General features: G+C 54.2%; 1 protein-coding gene across 1 annotated transcript; it reads right to left on the bottom strand.

The window, feature by feature from the left end:
- Window positions 1–7347: 7347 nt before the first annotated feature.
- Nkx1-1 (NK1 homeobox 1) lies at window positions 7348–10698 on the bottom strand. The gene is made up of 2 exons (XM_032917143.1): window positions 10227–10698; window positions 7348–8207 (listed from the first exon to the last, which is right to left on the bottom strand). The coding sequence occupies exons 1-2, from the start codon at window positions 10696–10698 to the stop codon at window positions 7348–7350; spliced, it is 1332 nt and encodes a 443-aa protein (XP_032773034.1).
- Between the last annotated feature and the right edge of the window lie 12181 nt (window positions 10699–22879).

Below are 22879 nucleotides of genomic sequence, written 5' to 3'. Positions count from 1 at the left end.
ACAGTCTCCAACCACAAGCTATTGTTCTAGAGTTACAACTTGTCTTGGAGGAGTTGCTTTGACCTTGACACTTTCTAATGTTTCTCATCTAAAACAGGCTGGTGATTGACAGCTGGCTTTGTTTAGGCAGCTGTGTTCTGAGTAACATAATGGAGATTTTCAGTACCAAACATGCCTGGACCACCTGCCCCTGCCGCTCTGCTGCAGGTTAGAGATCTAAGGAAGGCAATGGAAGGAGCATGGAAGCCAAAGAGGACTAAGCTCTCACGGAAGTCAGACAGAACTGGGCTGGGGCTTGCTTTTGCTTTCTGGGCCTTGGTCTTTTGAATCAAGGTCTTGGTACATATACTTCAGGTTGACCTAGAACTTGAGGGATCTCCTGCCTCTGCTTCTTGAACGCTAGGATCACAGATGTGTGCTACCAGACACGTGTGTGTGTGTGTGTGTGTGTGTGTGTGTGTGTGTGTGTGTGTCTTTTAAATGTTTTGTTTTGCTTTTGAGACAGGGTCTTACATCACCCAGGGTATGTTAAACCCTGCTCCTGCTGCCTTCATCTCAAGTCAAGAGACACCAGGCACACGGCCCCCACACCCAGGACTTTTTTTTTGTTTCAGTTTTTGGTTTTGGTTTTGGTTTTTTGGTTTTTTGTTTTGTTTTGTTTTTTATTTCAAAGGATGTTTTAGTTTTCCAGTTATTATCTTCTCAATTGATTAGGAGTTTGTTGTTTAATTTCCATAAACATGTAGCACCCCTTGTGTTAGTGATTTCTTCATTCATCCTAAACACATTGAGCTGTGTGTCAGGGAACCAGCCATTTTTTGGTTCTGTCCTGAACTGAATTAAACTCAAGGCCCTGCACATGCTCGGTGTGTGTTCTGCCATGAACTGCACCCTGCCTGTCAACCATCCTTCAACAAACATCCAGGTCTTGGGGTGGGCTGGTGGGGGTGGCTATCAGAAACCTTATTAACGTCCAGAGCTTTGAAGTTTGGTTTTGTTGGTTACTCCTGTGCACAGTGGTCCTCACTCTCCCTCCTGCAGGGCACTGGTGAGGATGGATGCGCTGTCCTTCACAAGATCATGGTAAGGCTGTTCCCAGCCGCACACCCACCCACCCTTCCCCATTTCTACGTCAGGTGCACACCAATCTGGAGTAGGAGCTGCTGAGCCCAGGGATTTGTACGATTATTCCTTTTTTTTTCTTCTATTACTTTTGTGCATCCACATTCACCTTTAAGTCACTGACCTAAAAAGTATGAACTAGGAAATACCATTTTTACAATTCAGGCAGCTGGCTGCTACACACACTTTCCCAGGATTGAAAGAGCGCCCGCACTGTGTGTTAACCCCAGTCACAGCGCCTCTGGTCTGGCACGTGAACTATCTCCTGGCGAGACACATGGCGGCCTCTCATTTACACAGCTTTGCGATGCAATTGTAGGTCAGAGATCTCTTGTTTATTTCTGTTTTAGGTGAAGTTGTGGCATCAGGCATGGGGTAGGAGGAGAAAGTGTAAGGTGTGACTCAAGTCTAACTGGTTAGTTACCCTGGCGATTTCTAGATTCTGTTTTTCAGTGGATCTCCATGACTATAAGAAATATTTGCTGGTGTGACTGGCAGATGGGGCTGTCCTGAGTAGGACGAGGGGAAGGAAGGGTCCGTGCAATCCCACTCAGCCGGACCCTATCCAGGGCTTCTAGCCACCCCCCCCAACTCACTACCATTGTGGTTCACAGCCTCTGAGTCAGGAGAAACGGGTCAGAGTATCTGGGTCCAAGGTGTGTGTGCGGGGCGGGGGTTAGAGCTGGAAGAAAGGCAAAGGCTGGCCCTTGGCACTCAACAGCTTCTCCACTCTCTTACGGCTGCAGAGAGGGGAAAAGGCAGGACCAGCAGGCTTTTGGGAACGGTGGAGGGAGCTAGCTGCAGGCTTCCTATATGATATCTATTAGGGTTGTGAGTAGGGTTGGCTAATCCAGCCCTCTAGGGCCAGGCTGAGCTCTGGGCCTTGTCCTAGGAACCATTGTAGGATTGCCATAGGAGAGTCCAGACCTGGAGGTGCCAAGGCTGGTGCCAATCCAACTGGCCAGGCCACAGGCACAGCAAGGCAGACAGTTATAAAAAGTGGGTATCAGAATGAACGTGGAAACTAACTAGTGGGTTGTAAACAGGTTTTAAGATGTTTCTGTCAGAGGTCATACTGGGCTTGAGGAGGCTTCGTGACACCATTAGGATCTTATCTCTTTCCAGACTGTGGGACAGCAGGCGAGCACACGGGCTTCATCTTCCCAACCTACCTCAGCAGCCTAAGGGAGCTGGGCTTCAGTCCTCACATTGTCTACAAAAGGAAAACAGAGCATCTACCGGCTCACTGAGGCTTGCCATGAATCACCTCCTGGTGCCCTATCCAACACCCATCGCTGTGTGGCCAGGATTTAGTTCCTTCTAAGAGGCAAAGCTTAGTTTTGTTTTTGAGGCTGAATCTAATGTATCCTAGGCTGGCTTCAAACTCACGATGTAGCCAAGGATGATCTTGAACTTTACCCTGGCCTGCCTCCACCTGTGAGCCCCACGGTTACAGGTGTGCACCACCATACCCAGGTTAAGCAGTGTTGGAGACTGAACCCATGACCTCATGCTTGCTAGGCAAGCACTGCTCCAACGGGGCTTGACCATCAGCCCCAGAAATTGGTTTTGTTTCAGGATGTGATCAGTTTCCCTGGAAGAGAACAGACCCATCAGTGGCTATAGGTAGGTGGCTGTCTCATGCAGGACTTCCCAGGAGTCTGCGAAATGCAAACATCCCAGGTTTGCACTTGTGGGATGGTGACAAGATCCTGTAGGAAAGGGGACACTATAAGACTGCGTGAGGCCAGGGCACTGTGGAGTGGCCCGCAGTATAGGGGGCAGCAGGACAGGCTCTCCTCTTCCTCACCTCACAGGCTGTTCCTTTCTCTCACGGGCATGGTCTCCCTGGCTGCCCAGTCTGTGCCCTGCTTCTATGCTGTCACCTCCTCAGCCCCATGCCATGTGCTGGGCCCAGCTTCCCCATCTCCAGATATTATCCTTGCTCCTGGTGCCAGGGAAGGTCCCTCTGGTCCACCCCACCCAAGGAGTCCTGGGGAGCTTGCCAGAGGTCCTGTCCACAGCAATCAAATGACCTGCCAGGAATGGGAGGCACGAAGGGGATGCCACCAGGCCACTGAAGCCATAGGCAGCTCTTTTCAGGGTCGTCTGGGTGTTAGGCAGAGCTGGACTCCAAGTGGCATAGTTGGAGGAGGTGCTGGGTCCTGGGCATTTCTGGGTCTAGGGCACAAGGTTCTGGGGTTGTGGCACCAAGTGAACATGAGATGGGCATGTCCTGTCATCACTGTCTCATCCCCCCCTCCCACTCCAGACAGAGTTTTGTTGTGCAGCCTTGGCTGTCCTGGAACTCTCCTTCAACCACTGTAGACCAGACTGGACTTGAACTCACAGCAACATGCCTGCCTCTGACTCCTGAGTGCATGCTAAGTGCATGCAGTTTGCTGCTGCGATGAGGCCATGGTGACTGGAGCTCACCTGGGTTTGTGAGCTGCAGAGGGCTGGGTAGAGCTGAGCTTCACAGGGCTCTGTGTGGGTGGTGCCTGCTCAGGGCTGCCACTGGCCAGAAATCTCTCCTGAGAAATTGTCTCTTCAAATTCTCCTACTCACATGGTAACACACCCAATCTTAATCCATGACCAAGGTGCCGTGGAGCACGGGCAGGGCTAATGGTGTGAGGGGTGTTTGTGTGTGTGTGTGTGTGTGTGTGTGTGTGTGTGTGTGTGTGTGTGTGATCTTCCTCAGTATCTGGTCTCAGTGGGCCTTGCACAAGAGGTTGGGGGTAAAGGGACTTCGTTGTGGGGGAAGGCCCCTCCCTATTCAATGGTACCTGCCTTGTTTAGCTTTGCCTTCAGGCTCACCTTCTGTCACCAGAAATGACCTCATGTTGAAGACAGACAGCTTGGTGTTACAGGGCACACCTATATTCTAGCACTTTCCTAGCTAAGCAGGAATGATGCTTTGAGTTTGAGAACACCCTGGGCTGTACAGTAAGACCAAGTCTGAAGCATAAAGAAATTCCACAGGCACATTCTGGGTAGAAGAGCTGCCCCAGACGGAGCTGGTCCTAAGTCCTAGAAGTGGGAGGACTCCCTGTCCTGGGGTGGGAGCAGCTTCTCAACCACCAACACCAAAAAGGATGTGTTAAAGGCAAGCAAGACCAAAGATGAGGGGCCTCCAATCTAATGGGGAACCCAAGGTCCAAGTTAAAAACTAGACAAACTGATGTGCCTGCACAAAACCCGTCACAGCAGAATTGTAGGACCCTACAACTAGAGGACATCCCAGAAAGAGTAGAATCTGTACCCCAAAACTCACCAGATGTCACATGTGGAGAAAGCCAGCTGAAAGGCCAGAACTGAGCAAGCCTAGCAGACGCCCTCCTAAGCTGGGCACCCAGCACTCTCTTACCCTCTAGACCTAGTCTTCCTTGTCATAGATAGATGCCCACTATTCTGAGCTGTGTAACAGTTTCCTCAGAGATTGAAACATTCCATTCTTCAGGAAGCTATTTAAACAGGAAGGCAAACAACACAAAATAGCTTCAAGAAGTTCCTATAAGGGACCAGAGTCACTAAGCCCCTCCCTACCACAGTAAACAATAAAAGTTGAAGGCCAGCCTCAGAGGAGCTCAGATAAGCCAAGCCACAAATAAGTTCAGCTGCCTGGAAGAAATCTAAACCAGCTAAGCTTCCTGGAAGAGGTTTAGGCCAACTGAGGCACCTGGAAAAAGACACTCTTCAGTCTGTAAAGCTGTCCACAGGCTGTACGATGCGCTCCAGGTTCCTGGTTTTTCAGAGATGCCTCCATGATGGGGTGGGCCTTGGCGATGCAGCTGTCTTTGAGTCATTTCTGCTCTGGTAAACAACTCCTCACCCACAGCCCTGTAAGTAACCCCAGGAAAACTCACTGGCTTGCCAGGCGATGACGGCACATCCAATGAGTGTCCCAACACTTGTGAAGCAGAGGCAGGCAGATCCCCGAGTTTGAGGCCAGCCTGACCTACATAGTGAGTTCCAGGACAGCCAGGCCTACACAGAGAAACACTGTCTTCTCTCCCTCCCTCCCCCCCCTCTCTCACTGGCTCACCAGCTGGACTTTGGTGGTACCTGTACTTTGCTGTCATGGGATCTCTCTCTGCAGAGAGTGGATGTGTGCATCACATCTCTAGCTATGACATCGCCACAGAACATTCTATCACAGGCAAAGGGCTGTACACACAGAGTCCAGCAAGAAAGACTACAGGGGCCCAGGGAATGTCAGGAAGTAGCCACTACTCCGTGTCGTGGCATGTGGCAGTGAACCCAGAGATGGAAGGGAGGTGCTGTGTGTGGTGGGCTCACTGCTTCCCAGCCTCACAGCCCTGACCCACATTCTCTACTCAGTTCCAAAGCCTGGTGTAGATGTCGAAGGGTCCATGAGTATAGGCAGCCATATTTGGGACGGAGCCTCAGCAAAGGAGCTGACCCCCATTTGGAGGTTGAAGAGTTTTGTCCAGCCAAAATTCATTACCACGTGCCAGAGTAGCTAGGCTCCCGGGAAGCACAGCTACCTGCCCTTCCTGGTCATCTTCCTGGAAGAACTCTGGATTATATCAGCATTCCCCACCCACGACTCATGCTCCATGGTATTTTGCTGTGTGGACTAGGGTTGCCCGGTTGCCTGTGTTGGCTTGGGAGAGAAGATCTCCATGCATTTTAGAGGTGAGATGGGGCAAGACTATGGTGTGTCCTCTCCTATCTAGGGAGGGCTTCTGGCTGGGTGGCCCCTGCAAAGACCAAGCCTCCAGTGATTTGATTTGATTCCAAGCAACTTCTGGAATCTTCTGGAGCCTTTCAGGACTTCCCTGTTGGCGATCTACATCTTAGAGGCTCAGCCCTCAGCAGCAAGGTTAGGAATATCCTTCAGCCCATCACCTCTCACAATTAAATGTATCCCACTTCACGCAGGGCTCTCAGTCCCTGACCACAGGAATAGGAGAATTGCACAACCCAAATAGAAGGCTGGACTTGCTGCCCACCTAGGGGCTGGCAAACATCCGGTCAGGACAGGAAACTCTAGGCTCAGAAGATCTGGAAGTGGAGAGTGGGCTGGCTGGAATAGGGCACCAGGTCTCTGCTGGTGAGGGAAGGTAGGGGTACCGGTCTCAGGAATACCTTCAAGGGGCAGGTTGGGTTCCTGCTCCCCTCACCCCCTTCAACTGCCAGATGCGCTGGCTGCTCTTACCTGCCCTTTGGCTTGCGTGGCTATGAAGCCAGTTCTGAGCACTCTGACCAGTGCTTGTCACTGCAGTTCATTCTCAACGTAACCCTCAACAGACCTGAGAACAGTTGCCTCCCCATCCCTCGCCGTGCCAACCCCTTTCCCTTCTCCAGTGTCCACTCCTACTGGGTGTGCAAAATCTTCCAAAGCTGGACGAGGCTTCCACACGTCTCCCTTAGTCAGAGGTGGTTCAGTGTCTGCTTTGGAGCGTGTGCAGCCACGGCTTCGGGCCACTCCTAGGCTCCTTGAACTCAGCGCACAGGGACTACACACACATACACACAATTGTTGCAGAAGAGTGAGGGGCCAGAAAAGGTTACTGGCCTTCCGTTCTGGCTATTAGACTGGCTGGCAAGTGGTTACCCCTCAACCCTCGGAGAGCAACTTCTGGGAAGTGGGATGTTTTTCCTATCCACAAGTAGCCTGCTTGGGGGTGGCAGTGGGGACAGTTGGTGCTACAGAAGACAAAGAGCAACAGTAGCGCTCCCTTTGGAGCTCAGCAGTGCCAGGCTGCAAGAAGAGGGGGAAAGGCCTCACTTCGGAGACAGCGGGAAAGGGACCCATGCTGGTCCAACTCCCGGGGCGATCCCCAAGAGAGAAGGATGTCTTGGTGCAAGCTACCAGAGTGACCATTAGACACTAACACAAATAGGGAACTAGACCTAACGGGGCTCTGGAGTCCCTGCTCAGGGAGACACACAGATGGCTAAGAACTCAAGCGGACAGGAAGGCGGGATCGGCATCCTACGGCGCCAGAGCCTTCGGAAAAACGCCCGCGTGGCTTCCTGTGGTTTATTAAGAGTTCTGCAAAGTGCTTGGAGCAGGCCACGGGAGCCTCCCGTTTGGCCCCTGCGCACACTCGTTTATAAATTTCTCTTCTGTAGGAACCGGCTATATACAGGACCAACGACTGAAACCTTAGAAAAGAGATGGCCGCGCTCGCCTTAGGTCCTCTGGCCACTAGGCCGCGTGGTGCGGTCCCCACCGGGGTCCTGGCACCGAGGTTCAGAGGTGGGGCGCGTAGAAGGCGGGCGCGCCGTACGTCTGCGAGCCCAGCACGAAGGGCGAGAGCACGGCCGGGCTGGACAAGAAGGGCAGCTGCGCGGCGCACACCAGCCCTCCCGGACTGTGCGCCGGGTACCCCGCCGGGCCGTGCAAAGCGAGCGGCGCGCCCATGGGCGGCGAGGGGCTGAGGGGACTGAGGCCGCCGGGCAGCCCCGCGCCGGGCCCCGCTCCCGGGCCCGGGCCCCCGCCGCCGCCGGTCGGCGCGCTGGTGTCAGCGCCAGGGTTTTGCTTCTTCCACTTGGTTCGTCGGTTCTGGAACCAGATCTTCACCTGCGTCTCCGTGAGGCTCAGCGACAGCGCCAGGTTGAGGCGCTCGCACACCGACAGGTAGCGAGTGGCCTTAAACTTGTTCTCCAGCGCCACGAGCTGCTCGTAGGTGAAGGCGGTGCGCGCACGCCGCGGCTTCCCGGACTTCGAGTCCGAGCCCGTGCGCTTCCGCTTGGGTTTGGTGGCCACGGCGGCGCCCTGCGGGGTGCTCCCCGCGCTCCCCGCTCCCGCAGCAGTTACAGGCGGGCCCGGGGCTCCGGGCGAGTTCCCGCGGGGCCCTGGGGCCGCAGCCTCGTCCACGGGGGAAGCCTCGACCTCGGCCGCTCCGGAGCAACCCGACCCGCGGGCCCCGAGACCGCCGCTGCCTCCCCGAGGCTCCTCGGCGCCCTGAACATCCTGCACCTCGGGCGCCTCGTCTTCGTCCTCGTCCTCCTCAGGCGCTTCATCCTCGCTGTCCACGGTCGGGCTGCGACCACTGCCGCTGCTGTAGCCGTTGGCCTCGGCCTCGTCCGCCCTGTAAGAGTCCCCAGTACCTGCGGGTGGTGAAAAGGAAGAGGACAGAGGGTCAGGCCCGCACCCAGCCACCCTGCCCGAATTCCCGGGGAGAGATTATCTTTTAATCGTTGGGTTTCTCCTCTTCTTCGTTTACCCCTTCCCCAAAGATTTTCTTTCCCTCCCTCCTTCCCACAGCTCCTCCTTGGTTGCTTGCATTTCCTCTCTGCCTTCCTTCGGAGGAAATCTCTCTCTCTTTCGAGCTGCTTTTGCTGCCCCATCCGCAGTCCTTGCCTCCGCCTTTAGGGCTGCGGTGCGCGGGCGGCCCTCGAAGTGTAGAGCGGAGAAAGAGCTCGGATCGATTCACGGGGCAGATACAAACTTAATTAAACTCATTTTGTGTAATGTACAAACTAGTTAAAGTCTATTTAATTTATTTCGGCGTATATTACCTTCCAATTACAGCGGGCGCTGGGCCAGCCAATTACCGCACAGTTAATAGCTGGAGGGGCTGGAGGCCTGGGGTGGGGTCGGCCGGCCTTGTGGAGGCCACTTCTGAAGACCGAAATCAGTCGTCTCGGAGCTGTCCCCACCTCAGGCTCCAGGCCCTGAAAACTAGGGCTTCCCTGCCAGCCTCTGGGGCCCATTAGCCAGCTCCCGAGCGACACTGCCTTAAGCGGGCTCTAGCTTCCCCTGAGCTGGTCGAGTTTGGAAGCTGGGCAAGGGCGCTGTGAGGCTGGAAGCAGGACCCTGAGAGGGAATATGAGCACCAGCCCCGCGGCATCCAGAGAGAAGCTGCCGCCATGACTGCATTTTGTCTCTGAAATTTGCGAGGCTGTCTGTCTCCTATGCAGGAATCTGAGGACCGTTCATGCCCCTCACCCACAGGTGGTCTTTAAATGCCAGAGGAGGCCTCCACTCTTTCCAGCCCAGTGCCGGTGCTCAACTCCTTGGTCGAGTTGGCGCCCACATACTGGAGCATAAAGTCACAACTCACGAATACCCCAGCTCAAATGACCCAGGTCGCATGAAGACTGCGGGTGTCCTGTCCTCAACTCCCAGGTCTTAGCAGGGCAACTCTTCCCTCAGGCGACCCGTAGCCAGTCATCCAAGCCCCAGCCCTGCCCTGCCTTCTCCAAATGTGCAGCGCTCGCTCCCTCCCTACACGGCTCCAGCAGGCAGCCGCTGGTTCCGGGTAGGCCAACCAACCAGGGGTACAACTGCAGCCTGCGGGCCTGCTCTTCCTCCCTCTAGGAACGGAGGAAGGTCAATGCAACAGCGCTGGTGGAGCTGGCGGCCCCAGTCCAGTTCTCCCTGAGCATTCCGGTCCGTGAGAGGCTCAGGGGCCAGGAAGTTAGAGGGAGGACGGGGGAGGGGTACAAAAAAGCAATCAGGAGCTGGTCGAATGCAATTCGCGATCAATAGCGGCCCCTAATAAGTGTAATAGGTTTTAATCGAGTAATTATCCGAATTTTGACCCTATAATTTAGATGTTCGGGGGGAGTTTGCAAGGTGCTTGAAAGAGATATGCATGCGCCGTAATGGGATATCGACCGCAAAGGGGGCGCGGGCCGCCCCATTACCGGCCGCTTTCCGCCGCTAAGCACATTTCCCTTTAACTGTAATCGAAGGGATTTAATTGTTTTTCCAGAGATAACCAGCGTTTTGTCACAATTAGTCTGATTTGTCCAAAGGGGGAGGGCTGGGGAGGCCACGGTGGGGGTGGGTAAGTCACCAAGCCAGCCGCCGCATGTCCCTTTGCCTCCGGCACCAACTACCCTCCAACACCAGAGACTGACTAGGCGAATCCTAGACCGTTGTCGCAACCCCAAAGCCCCAGATGTGGCCCAGCAGAATCTTTCCAGAAACGTGCAGCAGTGAGGGCCCTGGAGTCCGGGTCGGGAGGAGGCCACGGATGCTCCAGGCGGACCCCGCGCTCTGCGAACTTTCCACAGAGCCGGGCGGCGCCGGTCAGGCCCAGCTCGCCGCGTGGTCCCGGGAGCATAAACATTCCGGAGCAGTCGGTGTCCTCGCCCCCAGCGCCCACCCCTTATACTCACTTGTAGGCTCAGCTCCCGCGGCCGCGGCGACTCCTGTGGCGGCGGAAAGGGCTCGGCGTTCCAGCTCTGCGCGCGGCGAGCGTCCGGAGGCAGCGGGGACCGGGACGCACGCGGCCGGGGCGCACGGGGCACACGTAGCGGGCACCACGGGGCCCAGGAGCACGCACCGGCGTCTCCTACTGTTGAACTTGTTGGGATCTAGAATGTCCAGCACGGAGAAGGAGGTGGGGCGCGGGGGCGCGGCGGGCCGGGCTGCTCCAGCCCCCTCTGGCACCGCGGGCACAGTGTCGCTAGCCGCGAGCGGTGGGACTCCAGCCCGGGGGAAGATGGGCAGCTCAGCTCGTCCGTCCATAGCGTCCCGAGCTGTAGCCGCAGGAGCTGGTGGTGCGGGCCCCGAGCCGGGCTCGGGCGGTGGCGGTGGCGGTGGCAGCGCGGGGATGTCCCCAGGTGCCGCCGGGCCGCTGGTACTCATGCCGGCCTCGGGCCGCTCAGGCGGCTCGGGCCCCGCTACCTACTGGGATCCCATCCCTGCACCCCGCAAAATCAGCTTCAGCCCAGCAGTTCTCGCCGCTGCGTCCCGCTTGGCTAGTGCTGCCTGGCGTAGCCTCCGCCACCGCTTCAGGCGCCCGCCGCGCCCGGCCAGTGCATTTATGGCGGCCCCGCCGGAGGCGCCCACGCGCCCACACGCCGCACACACGTGCGCCCGCAGGCGGCCGCGGGGTTCCGTTCCCCTCGTTAGCGCTCACGCCTAATTGGCTGCGAACGGTCCCAAGCGGAGTAGGCGGGCCCGGTGCGGGACTCACGGACTGAGCCGCAGAGACGGACAGACAGACGCCCTGCCGGGAGCCAGAGCACAGTCGGCTGGAGGCTGTGGTGGTCAGCACCGTGCCGCTGCGCCTCCGCGGGGCTGGAAACTGCGTGCCCGCCTCCTCGCCGAAGGGGGAGGAGACAGCCCGGCTTTTAAATAATTACGGGATCAGTTGGCGGTGGAGGGCTGCGGAGACCCCAGGACGGTGAACCCGCGAGCCCCGAGTTGGCCTGGACAGGGTCCCACTAGGGCGGGTCTCTCGTGCTGCCGTGGCACGCGGGGTTCTGGGCTACCGAGGCACCCGGGACTCCCGCGCCTACCGCTGCTGGGACGGGGGAGGGAGAGCGGGGGCTCTTGCAGATTCTTCAGCCCCTCGTGGGGCGCGTTCCCAGGGTTTCGGTTTCCGCTGCCCCGGATTGCTATTTTTCGCGTCTGGAGCAATCTGGTCAGGATCTCTGTCCCTCCATCCTCACCAGCTCTGACTCCCGCCCCCTTGGCTGGATCAAATTAGGGACGACACGAAATCCCCGCAAGAGGCGGGGCTGGCGGCCGCGAGTGACGCTCATTAGAAGTGGAATCGAATTGAGCTGGGCTAGGCGGCCGTCCCGGTCCCCGCCCCCCGAAAGGGTGACCGGAAAAAAAAATCGCACAAATAGCAGGTGGCCTACATAAAGATCGATACCCTTCATGTAACGGGAAAATATGTGTTTCTTCCAGAAATAAAACGGAAACTATCCTCTTCCCCTCCCTTAACAAGTCAGAAGGGCCGGTTGAGGCCTGAGCGTTTGTGCGCCGTCTCGTCCACAGTCTGGATATCTACAGGACGGCCTCCGCGACCTCGGAAGGTCGAACCCGGCTTCGGAGGGTGAGGGTCAGGTAGCCGATGCTTTGCTTCCGAGTTTCCCTCCTCCTCTCGCTCAGGCCCGTGAGCTGACCCGACTCTGAAGGACCCAGGTGGGACCCGGCGGTGGAGCTGGCGCGCCCGGGCTGTGAGTGCGTGCGCCGACGTGCGCTCCAGCGGGTGTGCACTCCTCCTCCCACTGCGGTCCCGAGAGCCCGCTCTGCACAAGGACGGTCCTTTGCAATTACCGCGGGCAATGATCCTTCGGAAGCAGAAATTAAAAGTTAGGAGAAATAATGGGGGACCGATCGCCTGTAATTTGGGCCAAGCTCGGACATGCTGAGCCTCTGGGAGGCTGGGACGGGTGGCAGGAGGAGGGGGGCAGGGCTCTCCTCCCCTCTTCCCTGCCCCCTCCCACCCTCACCGCGTGCTGGTCCATCCTGAGATTCTAATCAGACCCACAACACTGTGTCCTTCCTTGCCAGGACTTGATTATTCTTTATCTTTAAATTATAAATCACCTCTGGGGAAGGAGGGTGGGTAATCTCCCATCGCAGTGAGGTAATTATCTTCTTCCCGCCCCCACCTTGGTCTTCACTCCCTCCCTCTTCTCAGCTGAGTTTGAATATAGATGTACACGCCCCGTTCGTTCTCTTTCACACACACACACACACACACACACACACACACACACACACACACACACGCACTCATTCAGAAACGGCCAGCACACAAGCAGGAATTCATTCATGAGCAGCCATACCCAGTCAGAAGGTGGCTCGTAAGGGCAGTGCACTGCACCCCATCACCTCTCCCCCACCCGCTCCTCCAGGCTTCCACTTCCTGTCTCTTTTAAGTCCTTTGGTGAGGACTGCACGCAGGCCCACTGCCAGGTCCCAATCGTCCCTGGGAAGCAGAGACACTGGGTGCAGAAGGGAGCTTCTCTGGGGGAGGGAGGTCATGTGCAGACCTGGCTGTGGGTAGTGGAGACTCTGCGACATCCCTGCAAGCACACTCCCCCCACCCCCACCCCACACAAACACTCATCACCGTCACAAGTCATCAGAGAGGTGAATGTTGGCAAACGTTTAACAGCAGCCACAGCACCCACACCTTACTGGGTGACTGGGAGCTGGCATGGCTGCACCCTCAGCCATCACACACACGAGACGCCTGCCTGTGAGGAAATACAGTGACCTGTGTAGCCCTTTCTGTGCGGCTTTCCTTCAGGATAAGCAAGTGGCGTTTTCTAGAATGTGAGCGTAGACTGCTGCTAGGGCAGAGCAAATATAATACAATGTGTTAATGGGATAAGGAATAAGATAACGTAACATGCTATAGAAAAATATGCAGCCAGATACTGGGTTCTGGTTCTTTATTTTTTTTCCATCCAAACTCACACTTGGCACTGCCAGATACTCTGCCTGCAGATGGGAGGGGACTGGTCAGAAGTGGGTGGGATGCAGAGAAAGAACCTTGACCGGCCAGGAGTTTGTGGGTGCCTGGTTTGCTTCCCCTGCCCTTCCTCTCCTCTCTTCCTGCCCCTCCATATTCTCCTGTGAGCTGTAGCAGAGCAATGAAAGTCAAGCTCACAGCCAATTCTGAGGAGTAAGGTGGCCCGGGGCTCCTCCAGAGCTGCATGGGGGCACCTCTTCTCCTCTTCCTTTGGTCTGGGACAGTGCTGTGTGGACCTCGATCACTGAGAGACTGAGCCGGCTTCTTCCTCTGTTCCCACCCTACCTCTGAGGAACGACCCCAACAGAGGGATGCCTGATGCCCCTCCTCCTCTCCCAGACCTCCAAACAACAGCCCTCTTTCAGCCTCAACAGGACTGTCTAGGGCTATAAGGACGTCCTTTAGCTCCTAATCACAATTGATTGTCAATTAGACCCTCATTTGTGCAATCTCTGCCCATCTGCCATCTCAGGTTATCTCCAGCCCACCAGCTTCACTTGTGGGGCCCCAGGTGGGCACTGACAGGTGAAATCCCAGCCTAGAGTAGAGATGTCTCTGCCTGCTCAGTGGATGGGAAGTATCCCCTTTTCCTGAGGAGCCCCCAGTATGGCGGGTCAGTCAGGGTGATAAGGCATGTGGGACTGAGGTGACGAAGCAGGAACAACTGTGGCAAGGGCGAAAATATGACAAGGGGATGTGACAAGAGGTCTGAGAAGTGGGCCTAGGAAAAGAGGGGACAGGCAGACATTTTTAGCTTCTTTCCCCCTGAATTGTGCATTTTGAAATTCTGAAAGAGGTGAGAGGAGGAACCCCCAGCCTCTGTTGTTAACTTGCTACACTGTATAGTGCTCTTTAAGATGCCATTTACTTCCCTTCAAGGACTCAAGGGCTCCAGTAACAACCACTTCCCCAGAGTAAAAGAATGAACAGTGACTGGTGGAGTATCCCTTATTTCTGCTCCTGGGAGCTCTGTGGACGGGCTGTAAGGGCGGTAGTGTTCAGGGTCTTTATGGTTGGGCACATCCACAGACTGCTCCACTATGACTGCAGTTTGCCTTGTGCACTGTTAACTCCACCCCCACTCTGCCCAGTCCCAGGGCCCCCCAAACCTTTCTGGCAATATGCAGAGGCAGGCACTTTAGTAACCTGGTTCACCGAGTGTGGACTGAGGGGCTGCTGGTATTCTGTAGCCTCTGAGTGGGCTGGCTCTCTGGAAGGACACAATGCAGGAAGTTAGGCACTCCTATGCGCCTTTCTTGACCTCAACCCATACCAATACATGGTACCCTCTGCTGCTCTCCAGTCTGGAAAATGAATGAGCAGCTCTGCTTATTTGCTTTCTTTAAGGTATATTCCCTTTGGGTCTTCTGTCCCCTCAGGAATGGACACAGCACGTTCAGAAACTCAGAAGAAAGAAGGAGCTGGGGCTGCTGACCTCTGGATCGCCCGAGGCCACAGAGGAGGAGCCGCTATCAGCACTGCACACAGAGCTCAACAAGTAGGCTAGAGGTCAGGACCGCGGACAGCTCCCAGAGCCGCGGTGAGATCTGTCGGCTGCCAGGTCAGTACCGCGGACAGCCGCTCTGCCCTCTCCCTCTCCCCCAGCCTCTCTCCTACCCCCTAGCTGACCTCAGTTTCCAGGAGACTACAGGCAGTCACAGGCAGGTTCAGCAACTGGATCCAGCCAGCACATTTCTGCTCTCCACTCGTGCACCGCCCTCACTGTCTATTACAAATCTGCCCATCTCAGAGCTTGCATCTTTTTGGGTACAATGTGGTGTCTGGGCCCCTTGTACATTACACACCCAGATGAGATGTCCACCCATTCACCTCACACCAAAGGACTAGGGAGTTTCACAGAATCGATGGCTGCTGACTTTGCACCCTCCTGTTCAAATGGTATGGGATTCAGAGGAAGTCACACACACTCACACACACACATGCATATACTACACACACACAATATATATATATATGTGTGTGTGGTAGTAGTAGTAGCAGTAGTACTTGTTGTCTTTGTCGTCATCGTCATTGTCATCGTCGTCTTTGTCGTCGTCATCATCGTCTCTGGCTCCTCTAAAGAGGTTACTTTTGTGATGCAAAGGTAAAGTTCAAATCCTTTCAATCTGAAACCCAAAGCATTAACAACGAGAGCACCAGGAACGTCTCCAGGGCTGCAGGAATGATAAGTACTGTTCATGGAGAGAAGGCTGCACAGGCAGTGGCCAGCTGGCTCCCTCTCTTGGACACTGCTAGTTGAACTTTTGACCTAGAAAGGTTTACTAACTGCAAGACAAGATGGGGTAAACTGAGGCCAAAGAGGATAGTGATGTGCTCAAAGCCATCGAACCGATAGGCGGTGGGGTTTTAATGTGAACACTGGTACTCCTGACCAGTGTTTAAAGTGAAACGTCACAGGTCATCAGTTTCTCAGTGCCAGAGGGCAGATAGCAAGGAATGAGGTTGACCAGGGGTCAGGAGACTCCCTGTGCCTTGACTCTTACTCCCTCACATGTGGCAGAACCTGCTGATTACCAGTCTAGGAATTCCAGAGTGGAGACAGTGTCCATTCATTTTCTCTAAGCCATCTCTCTCTTAGGTTCCCTTGGGGTGCTTAGAGGGGGAATCTGTCCCCGTGAGCTAGCACCGTTCTCTATTCCATCTAGACTTTGCTAGATAGAGCCGCTGACTTCCTTGAAAGGTCTTAAGAAGATGTCCAGTCAGAGCTTCCCCAGATTGCCACCTGCCCTTATTCTCCAGGGCTCCCAACAGTACATGAACTCCGGACTTCTCACTGTCGAAAGCTGTGAGGGAAAGTTTCTGCATAAAGACATGGGGTCAGGAAACCCCTCTTTGAGGGTGGAGAACTGGGAGTACCTTGGCACTTTGCTTCCTGCACTTTTTGTTTTGTTTGTTTGAGAGAGGGTCTTACTATGCAGCCCTGGATGGCCTGGAACTCGATTTGTAGGCCAGGCTGGCCTTGAACTCAGAGATCCACCTGCCTCTGCCTGGGATTAAAGCCTCATGTCCCATTGCTCACTTCTTACTGCCTGGCCCCCTCCCTTTGTCTTCAGTCCTTCTTAAGTGTGATTCCACACAGCTCTCCCCTCCTAGAAGCTTCCTGAAGTCAACGTGATCCAAGAATTATGCCTGGGCTGAGTAACCTTCCTGCGAGACCCTGCGGGTCGTCCTGAATGGTTCTGAATCTGAGCACCATACCCCAAGGTCCTTTCTGAATCTGATGCTAACCACTAGGAGTACCCTTCGCCCGCTGTCCAAAACCATCATACCTGGGAGCGCATCGACTTCTCCCCAGTGAGATTGGCACCATCCTCTGCCCCTCGGTCTTGCCCTGTCTTACTCTAACACATCCAGGGGCATTTATCTGTCTGCATGTGACTCTGATCAAAGTGGGCTTTTGAACACAGTGCATGACTCGGTCCTCTGTCTCTCATCAAGACATAGCTGGGAAGCAAAGTGCAAACATGTTTTACACACAAGGAAAGGTAGGTCGGAGTTGGGCAAGGGTTCCAACCAAGGGCCTGCACCTCTGCCTTCATAGTAACATGCCTAGCCCCTGTGGGTAGAAAATGCTCCTGATGACTCCACTCTGCCCTCAACTCATCAACTGACTTGTCCATCTCTGTCCTGCCCATGGTTGTGGGCCACTGGACACCCCTACAGTCAGTGTGACTCACACGATACCTACACAGGGCTTTCTTCCATCTATCATTTATTTAGACATCTTCAGTGCTTCCGTTGTGGGGGTGAGTCTGGGATCAGGGTAAGTAAGATTGGCACAGCCTTTGCTGTGGGGGGGGGTGTGGCCTCTGGTGCCTCTGTCACCAGGGAGAATATGTCATCTCATTCCCGCTGACTTTAGGGAAGGTTCTGGAGGGCTAGCCTGTGTTAGGCTGAGGAGTAGTCTGGGAAGCTGTGACAGTGGGTATATAGAGAGGCCCCCGGGGGATAGAGAGGGATGAGTAAGAGGATATCTAGAGACTGTACCCCAACACTAAAGAGGGACAAGAGGGTGGAGGGAGGGAGCTCAGGACGACAAAGTATTCATTCCAGCTGGCGCACACACACACACACACACACACACACGCACGCACGCACACACACACAACCTAAGTGCCTACAGGGCCACTCGGGTCAGGAGGGCATGTGGAGAGGAGCTGGACACTAAGCAATGAGCTTAATTGAGGTTAATGGCTCTAGCGCAGTCCTTAATTATTAAATTATTACTATGCACATGAATCATAATTAGAAGGCGGGGAAACTTATTTTACAGTACAGGAAACCAGGAAGAGGGATTTTGAGATCCAAGGGGAGGAGAAACGCATGTCATTGAGGTTGAGGGGTGTATTGTCAGGGTGGGGGTTATCTTCCGGACCAGAGATTTAACCTTGAGGTTGGAGGGTCTGCAGAAAAGGGACAAGTTTTCTGGGTGAGAGAGTGTCTTGGGAAGGAGGCGTGTTGTGGAGGAGGACGTCCAGGTGGCAGGGGACTGCGTCTTCAGAAGGAAAGTGTCTGCGGCGGCGGTGGGGAGGAAGGAGGGGAGTGTCACGGGATGAAAGGTGCTCTGAGGTGGGAGTGTGGTATGTGGAGGGGCGTGTCCTCTGGGTGGGGGCGTGTCTGCGATGTAGCGGGTGTTTCAGGGTGGTTGTCCGAGACCTGGGTGTTCCTGTACGGAGACGTCACTAGGGAGGGCTGCGCCACGGGGGCGTGGGGGGGGGAGCTGTGTCTGCACAGGTGAAGACACACGGCCGCTTCGCCCACGGCCCCCGCCCGCCCCCTGCCGACACGGCGCGGAACTGCAGTGACCCGTGTTGGCGCCCGGGAGAACTGGGTGAGCCGCAGGATGGTGTCCTGAGGTCAGAGTCCAAACGCCTAAAGTGCAGCCAGGGATGCACGGATCGGACCGCGCAGGGAGCGTGCCAGAGTCCTGGGCGCCATACATCCGTGTGGCTGGACCTGGCTTTGCGCCTGCGTCTCTGTGCGCGAGCGCCCGTGGGCTAAATGGGACGTCTGTTTGTGGGGACCCCCCCACCCATTGCCCCTCGGCACAGGGGGCTGAGACTGGAAAACCCCCAGAAAAGGCTGACACCAGTGTAGGGGCGAACCCGTCACCCCCGAGCTCTCCAGGGGTGCAGGCCGTCCCTCTCCCTCGCCGTCCTCCCCCCTCCACTTCTCTATTTATTTCCTTCTCTGTTGCTGAAACATATTGAAGGGGAGAAAAAGGAAACATTAAGATCCGCTGTGAGCCGCGCGGCGGTTTAACGATTTCAAATGAGGCCGGCCTGGGTGAGGCCTGACAATCCAGTCAGGATGGCAGATGACGGCTAAAATTACCCGGAATCAATATTCTCACCGGGTGTCCTGGGCTGATAAGCTCCGCCAAGACAATGTTGACTATTAAAGTCGACAGCTTGAGATATTACACTATTAGTTATGCTATTTTTAATAATCTATAATATTTGGGCGATAATTAATTAATTATACGGGTCAGATAATATCTAGGGCTGGAATGAGGTCTGAAGGACCCATTACAGCGGTAATGAGAAAGGAGAATCTAATCTGGGGCAGGTGCCGTGGTCCTGGGGCTGGGGCCTGAGGCGTGATGTCTCCTGTGCCCGGCCCTGCCACCAGCCTGGGTCCTGGCCAAGCCTGGCCCCTCAGAATCGAGGTCAGCAGGCTAGACAATGCCTGTCTCTGCTTGCTGGTGCTGGACAGAATGAGAGCCCAGAGATCCAGCCTGGCCAGACGAGTGCCAGGTTCCCGGTTGTCTTCTGACTTCTTCCCCCCCCCCCATGTGAAAGCCTCCACAGGTGTGTTCTCTGATGGAGGGGGTCCCAGTTCTCTCCTCTTGCACCTCCAGCATCGCCACAGCAGAATTAAGTCCAGGCTGTGGCCCCGGCCCACAACAGCAGTGACTATACCCCTCTTATTTTTGGCTTTCCTGCCGGGAGGCTTTCATGTTTCTATCGAATGAACCAAGCCCATTCCCTGTCTCAGGACCTTTCCGCTAGATGTTCCTTCTTCTGGAGTCTTCCTTCCTCCTCTCATTCACTCACCATTACGCCTTCAGAGGCTACCCTGACTGGCTGGTCTCGATACCACCACTGCCCAGAGGCCCTAGTGGAGGCCTCGATTCGGCTCCTAGAAGTGTGTGCTTCAGCAAAGCACACTTGTCTTGTGCTTGAGGTCAGGATGTGAGTCCTGGTCTGGAGCAAGGATTGCCCACAGGGATGACTGCTTACCTGGGGACAGTAGTGCTGTGGTCAGCAGCTGCCAGAAAGTGCTCTTTTTCCCTGCAAGGAGCTGGGCTGTGTGTCTTTTCTAGTGAGGACAGTCCTTCACCTCTGGGGCTCTTCTGGAAGAGAGAGGTCTGAGGTGAGGCCAGGCTGTGACTGTGAGCAATGGCCCTGGACCTCAGAAGGACTGTCTTCTGAGAACCCAGGGAATTTCCTGGAAGACTAAGCCCCTTCGAGGGCTGTAGTCCTTTTCACCCCTGCCGGCCCAGCCTTCGAGGCTATGCTTGACCTAGGAAGTGGACAGTGCTCTCCAGGACTCACATGGGTGACCAATCTGTCTGCTTCCTGCCACCTGTACTATGATTCCCAAGCACTCCTTAAGAAGAAACGTGTTGGTCTAGTTCTAAATACTTGCTGTGGCTACTGTAGAATATATATAAATATATATATATATTTGTGTATGTATGTATATACAATGTATATGAAATGTATACACGACACATGTTATATGCACATAAACCTCAAATTGCAATTGTTGGCTTGTCCTGAGGCTCCAGCTTCTACCAGGCACCTCTGATGGTGGCTACAGGGGTCAGTCCTAAGCAATCTTACCTTAGCTGGAATTCCTGTGACCGTAGGTGCGGTGCCTGTCTGCTTCCCTCACCCTTTTTGCTAAGACTCATATCAGAATAATCTCATAGCCAGTGAGTGATTGGGATGAGAGTGCCCAGACTTGTGACCACCCTGCTGTAGGTAGCGCCACTCCCTACTAAAATTCACCAATAAAAGTGCCTGGGCCTTGCCTTTTTTTTTTTTTTAATTATTAACTACAAATTCATAGGACTAGTCAGGGTAGCATTTCTTGGGGGAAGCTTAAGAGTTTATGAGCTAGCACAGCTGTTGAATTTTGTGCATGGCGCGCCCACAGGATGTCTGTGATCTCTGAGTTGCCGGCTTCCCTCTTGTTTCTGTGGTTGGTAGTGTTTATCTTCCTTGTGGAATGTCCCTGGGTGACTGCGAGCTCAGTATTTGTGTTTGTGTTGTTTGTGTGTGTGTGTGTGTTGTGTGTGTGTGTGTGTGTGTGTGTTTGTGTGTGTGTGTGTGTGTGTGTGTGTGTGTGTGTGTGTGTGTGTGTGTGTGTGTGTGTGTGTGTGTGTGTGTGAGTGTGTGTGTGTGTGTGTGTGTGTGTGTGTGTGTGTGTCTGTGTGTGTGTATGTGTCTGTGTGTGTATGTGTGTCCTTGTGTCTCTGTGTGTGTCTGTGTGTCCCCGTGTATGTGTGTGTCTGCATGTCTGTGTGTCTGTGTGTATATGTGTCTGTGTGTCTGTGTGTCTGCGTGTCTGTGTGTCTGTGTCTGAGTCTCGACTGTTTCTGTGCATTCACTCACCTGTGTGCGTGCATGTGGAAGCCAGAGGTCAGCCTCGGGATGTTTTCTCTATCACACTCTACCTTGTTTTTTGAGACAGGGTTTCAGGGAACCTGAACTTGCCATTTTGGTTAGACAGATTAACCCATAGACACTGAGCCCCCAGAATCTACCCTTCCTCACCCCTGCCGCAGTGCTGGTCCTACAGAGTCACCACCTCCCTCTGGCTTTTGTATGAGTGCTGGGATTTCAAACTCAAGTTCTCATGCTCTGCAGGTGACTCACCCCACCTCCCTGCTCTGTTATTTACCTTCGTTTGGTTTGGTTGGTTGTGGTTTTTTGTTTGTCTGCTCTCCCCCCGCCCCGGCCTGATTTCTTATGGTAGAAGCTTAGATCATGGATAAAATTTCCAAATGCAAACATTTTATGCTTTAAATTTTCCATTAAGCACCACTATAACTACATATAATATATATATATAACTATATACACATATGTGTATATAGTTATATATATATATTATATTGAGTTAGTTAAAAAGGTTTTATAAGCCAAGCATGCATGCCTGTAATCTCAGTACTTAGGAAGCTGAGCCAGGAGGATTCAGCATTAGAAACTAGCCTGGGCTATGTAGCAAGACCCTAAACACATTCTCTAGTTTTCTGAGACTCCTTTGCTTCATGGATCATTTACATGTGTGTTGTCTGCATGTATGTGTGTGCGTTGCATGTGTTCATGGTGTTTTCAGAAGCCAGAGGGCATCAGATCCCTTGGAACTGGAGTTATGGACAGTTCTGAGCTGCCACGTGGGTGCAGGGAATTGAACTCAGGTCCTCTGCTCAAGCAGCCGGTGCCCTCAACTGCCCAGCCATCTCTCTAACTGCATGGTGCCTGATTTCTAAACAATCGGGTCCTAAGGATGTTCCCCTATTGCCAACTTCTAGTCGAGTTCTATTATTCTCAGAGGTGTGCTTTCTGTAATTTTGATTTTTAACTATTAAATCTACCTTATTGACTTTGGAGGGCTCCATGTGCAGCTGATGAGTGTCCGTGTTCTGTAGAATCTGGATGCGCTGCTCGGTGCCCCCCCCCGCCCTCGCTGGCCACTGACCGGCCCCACCGTGAGAGCCAGAGGCCCCACCGTAATTGGAGTCAGTTCTATTTCAAAGATCTGTCGCAGTTTGTAAAAACATTTTAAAAAGCGTTTGCTTTTATTGTAAAATGTTGCTGGTGACGTGATTCTTTCGGTATCATGTGATAGCTGTTTTCCCCAATGATTCTTCCGCTCTGATGTTTGCTGAGTCTGAAGTCAGTAGACAGGCACTGCAGCTTTCCTCTGGGATATGTTTCTGGGGCATTTCTTTTTGCACCCTTAAACTTTTAATTTACTGGTGAAGCTATAGTTTTTCCTTTTTTTGAGTAGATGTATATACTTGTTCATGTGTAACTAGGTACATGTGTGTGCACAGGTGCATAGACACAGGCTCACGTGTGTGTGTGTGTGTGTGTGTGTGTGTGTGTGTGTGTGTTTGCATCACGCACCGAGTCCAGGGTATGCATGCACGTACCCACAGAGACCAGAAGAGGACACCACATTCCCTAGGGTTGAAGTTACAGGTGGTTATGAGACCCCGGCTTGGGCGCTGGAGACAGAATTCATATCCTCGGCAGGGGTAGCTGATGTGCTCTTGACTGATGCGCGCGCCACCGTCCCAGCCCCACGACCATGCTGTCTTGATTCTATGACTCAAGTCTGGAGACCGAGAAGGATGCACTCTCCTTTGTAAACATTGCTTTTGCTATTCTGGGTCTCACTCGGACCACACTGTCTGTAGAACCCTGGAGAGGTCATGGAACGTGAGATCAGCGATGACGGCCGCCATCTTTACACCAAGTGGAATCTTTCCGTTTGCAAAGCCGAGGGTCT

This window comes from Rattus rattus, chromosome 11, assembly GCF_011064425.1.
Source record: "Rattus rattus isolate New Zealand chromosome 11, Rrattus_CSIRO_v1, whole genome shotgun sequence".
NCBI lineage: Eukaryota > Metazoa > Chordata > Mammalia > Rodentia > Muridae > Rattus > Rattus rattus.
The sequence above is the reverse complement of the archived record's forward strand: the minus strand, read 5'-3'. Positions and strand labels throughout refer to the sequence as shown.

What these genes read in the sequence shown, in the direction of transcription:
- Nkx1-1 (XM_032917143.1), bottom strand. Translation starts at nt 10,698, where the DNA reads ATGAGTACCAGCGGCCCGGCGGCACCTGGGGACATCCCCGCGCTGCCA. An exon ending in CGCGGGAGCTGAGCCTACAA is followed by an intron (nt 8,208 to 10,226) that starts GTGAGTATAAGG and finishes CACCACCCGCAG; the next exon opens with GTACTGGGGACTCTTACAGG.